The sequence below is a fragment of the Hippoglossus stenolepis genome, chromosome 16 (genome assembly GCF_022539355.2).
Source record: "Hippoglossus stenolepis isolate QCI-W04-F060 chromosome 16, HSTE1.2, whole genome shotgun sequence".
Taxonomy (NCBI): domain Eukaryota; kingdom Metazoa; phylum Chordata; class Actinopteri; order Pleuronectiformes; family Pleuronectidae; genus Hippoglossus; species Hippoglossus stenolepis.
In genome coordinates, this window is record NC_061498.1 from 4,325,323 (window position 1) to 4,330,332 (window position 5,010).

At 40.6% G+C, this 5,010-nt stretch overlaps 1 protein-coding gene across 1 annotated transcript; it reads right to left on the reverse strand.

Annotated features, from left to right (window-relative positions):
- Positions 1 to 359: 359 nt before the first annotated feature.
- desi1a (desumoylating isopeptidase 1a) lies at positions 360 to 4,736 on the reverse strand. The gene is made up of 6 exons (XM_035181835.2): positions 4,541 to 4,736; positions 4,287 to 4,308; positions 3,461 to 3,530; positions 3,163 to 3,272; positions 2,947 to 3,069; positions 360 to 2,673 (listed from the first exon to the last, which is right to left on the reverse strand). The coding sequence occupies exons 1-6, from the start codon at positions 4,629 to 4,631 to the stop codon at positions 2,583 to 2,585; spliced, it is 507 nt and encodes a 168-aa protein (XP_035037726.1). The 5' UTR covers positions 4,632 to 4,736; the 3' UTR covers positions 360 to 2,582.
- Between the last annotated feature and the right edge of the window lie 274 nt (positions 4,737 to 5,010).

Here is a 5,010-nt window from a genome sequence, read left to right on the forward strand (position 1 = left end):
TGGTATATTTGATTGGATTTGACTCAATGCTCTAGACGGTTCACTCTAGGTTTTGAAATCACAACCTCTTAAATAAAATCTATCTGTTGTTGTGAGGATGCATCTGGAGCTGGAGAGACAGAGCAACACAGTCCCCTTGTGGATGATGGAAGAACTGCAGTGAGTGAGTGCAGTAGGTGGAACAGGTGACATGATCATTTCAACTGCAATATTCCCATTATGAGAGTTTTCCTTATGTACATTAATCCCTTTTCACACTTAAATCACCAAAGTCTGAGATTTTCACATAATATATCACACATTTGCAGTATTTTGAAAGTGTGAAGTCCATGTAAAATGATAAGAAACACACAAGAGAGTCACAACATTTGCAGTCACTGGCTTTATGTATAGGTCAGATTACAAAAAAAAATAAACAATTACACAAACCATACAAACAATATGCATTTAACATATCCACCATAGTTAGATTATTCAAATAGGGAATAATATCCATGAATATATCTGTTTTGAATTTCACATTGCAGGTCACAGCCCAGCAACGACACGTCACATTGAGGGAGGGGCGACTTGTGCAGTAATACATTTCAGTGGTCCGGTTAGCATGTCAGTTAGTTGGTTAGCTGAAGGCAAAAAACAACAGAACCCGGATTCACCTGAGCTTTCTGGCCTCTCGAAGCACGATTCAGTTTCATTTCTCTCAAAGTATCCAAATACTTAAAAGACGTGAGGTTGAGCTTTGAGCAGCGGCTGCTGGGAAGGTCATGTGTGTGTGTGAGGTTTGTTTATTGCAGGAGAACACGGTGAGTTAAGTTAATGCTGGTTTAATCACTCTGCGGTTTTTCTTTTTCTGTACTTCTTCCATCCTTCACTCTGTCTGTTGGCTCATGAGGTTCAGTGTGTTTCATGTAAATCAGATCAACTATAAGCACGTGACCCAACTTAAACAGATATCTCTTCTTTCTAATGGCAGAATGCAGCGGTTTAACTTCGCCTAATTTGAGTTTTTTAAAAAGATATTTAGGGACGGTTTACTTCATGCAGTAAATTAAAAACTTCACAATGTATCATCTGTGCTAAACTATAACCACGTCAGCCCACAACGGCGTGACTGCAACCAAGCGATGGGGAAATGAAGGCACAGAGATGCATTTTGAATCAAACACACTCTGGTGGCTGTTAAAGGACTCAAGCATCGGCTGTTAATACGTCATCAGTGCAGAACTTCAGTCGACATATGGTCACCGCTTCGTTACAAATATCTGTGGATGTGCAATTGTTTAGAATTATCCACATGGCAACTGGAACATTGGTATTTAAAATAAGAAAAATGAAAGAAAAAAAGAGTATCAGTGATCAGCATCTACCTCTGGAGGTGGTGGCACAGGCCAAGAGGCACAACGTATGTGATGTAACTGCGCGGTAGTTCACTTTTAGTAGATTTTAAACAAAATAACTTAAACTCTAGTTTGTGTCTGGCCGAGAAAACTCATTTCATTTTCCAAAACTGAACAAAAATTATTTCTACAGCCCTCACCTTCATCAACAGGGTTTCCTTTTATATGCACAGACATAAGTGAATCTATGGTGACCCGATCCCAGTCCTGCTATAGAGATAAACACGTTATCTAATCTCTTATATAAGCTTAAAACCTCTCAGCTCATGAGGCATCGGTCACACGCTGTTTGTCATTTCACAAACTCTGTGACAAGTGGAATGATAATGGAAGGTTCGGTAAGTAGGCGACCGGAACGGAGCTGAACTCAGGAGAAACAGAGACAAATATTAAAAAAGGTACAAAATGATCTCTGACGAGAAATGCAGGCGACCAAATAACAAAAAAGTAAAACAAAACATAAAAGTGCAAAATTAAAATCTGATCATGACATTTAAAGATTAAAACTCTATTTTCTATCTATATATTAACCCGCATTCCATCGATTTGAATATATTAAACATACCTATGCTAAAGTGTACAATCTGATTCATTCCATTGTAGTCAGCAGGAGATGATCCTCGCTGGAGGAACCATGTGTGAAACCTGATATGTGCGGAACTGAAATCCTTATCGAAACAACTTCATTAAATAAATAACATGTTGCTATACCAACAAAAACACAGTTTATTATATATTATACTATATATTAATGCACCAATGTGCTAAGAGGTATTTTAATGTATTAAATCTATGATGAAATACACTTTGTTGCCATTTACTTCTAAAAACTCTTTGAGGAGGCAACTTATCAAATCTTCCTTGTTTTATCAAATCTCGATATAATAGACTCTGCTGGTCTGGTGAAATGAAAACTTTTCAATTGATCATTAACACGTCACATTTCAACTGACCAAGGCACCATCAAATTTCATCAAGTGGGCAGGGAGTCAAATTCACCGACCCACTGGACTTTAAGGAAGAAATAATATAATTTTAAGAATTGAGGTTTTGTCTATCAATTATAGCTTCCAAAACTGAGAAGAAAGACAGAAAGAAAGACAGAAGGACAGAAAGAAAGGAGAGCTTGAGACGTATTAGTGACTGACTACAATGGAAGTGACCTCGGACACTGTAACTCTCGGGTTAGACGTTTCTGCCTCCGTTGATGACGTTGCCCCCTGGTGGTGCGATGTGGATCGAGTCCAGGATGGGCCGCAGTATTTGGCCGAATGGTCTAAAGACAGAAGGAAGGAAACAGTCGATTAGATTCTACAAACATATTCATACAGGTGATGTTTTGCTGCCACACCAGAAACAAAATGACGCAAGACAGCATTTTGAAACAGATGATGTGGTTGGCTGATAGTTTTAAGTGTGATTACTGAGGATCTGAGCCTCTGTCTTGCTCGGATCTTATCAGCGAACAGACATGATCATGTGGTGTCCGATGGTCGGGGGAGGGGCTGCGTTAGAGTGAGTCAGCTGAGGGGCCGAGGTCTACACTCACGTGGAGAGGACTTCGGACGGAAGGTCGGTGATGTAGGAGGGGATGGTCCTGCCCGTCAGGAACTGAGCCACCTCGTTGGTGAAGGTGTTGCAGTTGTGCTCAAACAGACGATACCTGTCCCCTCTGAACCAGGAGGGAATGGAAGACGGTTAATTAGTCAGATCAGAGCATATGATCCCAATGAGGTGAGGAGGAGATGAAGAACAGTTATTTCACCTGTATGTGCTCTCTCCCAGGGAGGAGAGGTATTCCATGAAGATTTCCTCGGACACTTCGGTCTCACCCAGCTCCACGACTGTGTCTGGAGGTCCCAGCATGGTCCCACCCTGACAAACATATAACACACACTATATGTGACAGCTGTTGAAGAGCGTAACCTGATCATTGGTGTTGGATTGATCTGAGCCTTATATACTTCTCTTACACTAACACTTAGTGAGTATACACAGGTTTCAAAGACGGCTCCTGTCCCTTTGCCAGTAGAGAAGTTTCACCAGGAGTCAGTCCGACTTACCGGTGAACAGCTGGAGATCCCCTCCCCGCCGAAGAAGAACTCATCACCGTACGTCACTATAGCCGTGTGCCTGGAAGAAAACACATTACTCAACATTGGCAGCGGCATTTATTTAATATTAAAATATATATATATATATGTCCTGAAGGACTATTGGGACTTTGTTCATGCTTAAAAGGTCCAGTGTGTAAGATTTAGGTGAAAGGGATCTATTGGCAGAAATTGAATAAAGAATAATCCTAGTGATGTTTTCACGAGTGTGTTTCATCTAAATTGTATGAATTATTGTTTTCTTTACCCTAGAATGAGCCCTTCATATTTAAATACTTTATATTTACATCAGGAGCGGGTCCTCTCTACGGAGGCCGCCATGTTTTTTTAACAGTAGCCCAAACTGGACAAACTAAACAGCTTTTGAGTTTTTACGATAACTGAAGCTACCACAGGTTCTCTTCCATGTTTGGAAGGGGAGGGTGAGATGAGATGATGAGCTGCAACATGCAACTTCATCATTAGATGTCACTAAATCCTACACACTGAACCCTTTCATTTATGTCTAACGACATGTTTGTGACAAAGGGTTGTAAATTACATTTTGATGCATCTCCTATGACAAATTTGTCTTGTGAATTAGGTTTAGAAACCTTCACACAATTTCTTTTTAGCAAAAACCAACAAACTGGGACAGAAACACTGACACCAACAAGCAGCTGATTTCACCCAGGGGAGGATGTTAAATCCTAAATGGGTCGCTGGTCCACATCTGACTGAGCTACACAGCAAATGACAGTGTTTCATAAGTGAAGAACAGAGGAGAGGTTCATACCATATCCCATCCAGTTGTTTTCCTGTGTGAGAGAAGAAGGGACAGCAGTGAGAAGAAGCAGATGATCCTCTACACAAGATAGATGTCAACAGAAATCCAACCATGTTTTACATTTTAAGCTAAGGTGTTTAAAATGACTGTGTGGTCCTGACAAGTTGACAGCAGAGAGGAGTGCTCACTGCAGCCGGTATCTGTCATCATCACTTGTTTGTGCCTGAGGCCACACTTCACCGGGCTGTTCTCTGTGGACTCACCCAGCATGATGGGGCTGAGGCTGCGGGCCATCCCTCGAGACAGGTCGTAGATGTACAGCTGCACATTGTACCGCGTAGGATTCTTATCCATCGTGTACAAGTATCTGTATTTTAATGGGTTTTCCTGTTAGCTGCCTCGGCTAGGTCCGTCCCGAACAGCTGACTGGGCGGGGCTGAAAATTATGATGTCATGACGTATTCTTCTTCTTCGGTTTTCCGGCAGAACAGATACAGTTTGGCGCACTGCTGCCCCCTACTGTTATAGCGTCAACATGAATTTTTTTTGTGAATTATATATAGATACATATATAATATATTATAATATAATATATTATAATATAATCATGTATTAGTCCCACAAGTGGGACATTTGCAATATTACAGCAGCAAGACTCAAAATATTCAACAGTACTTAAGTGCAAGGAATATATCATATGTAGAAAAATATGAATGTAATTAAACTAATATAT

What these genes read in the sequence shown, in the direction of transcription:
- desi1a (XM_035181835.2), bottom strand. Translation starts at nt 4,631, where the DNA reads ATGGATAAGAATCCTACGCGGTACAATGTGCAGCTGTACATCTACGAC. An exon ending in CCTCAGCCCCATCATGCTGG is followed by an intron (nt 4,309 to 4,540) that starts GTGAGTCCACAG and finishes TCTCTCACACAG; the next exon opens with GAAAACAACTGGATGGGATA. An exon ending in CTGGGAGAGAGCACATACAG is followed by an intron (nt 3,070 to 3,162) that starts GTGAAATAACTG and finishes CTCCTGGTTCAG; the next exon opens with AGGGGACAGGTATCGTCTGT.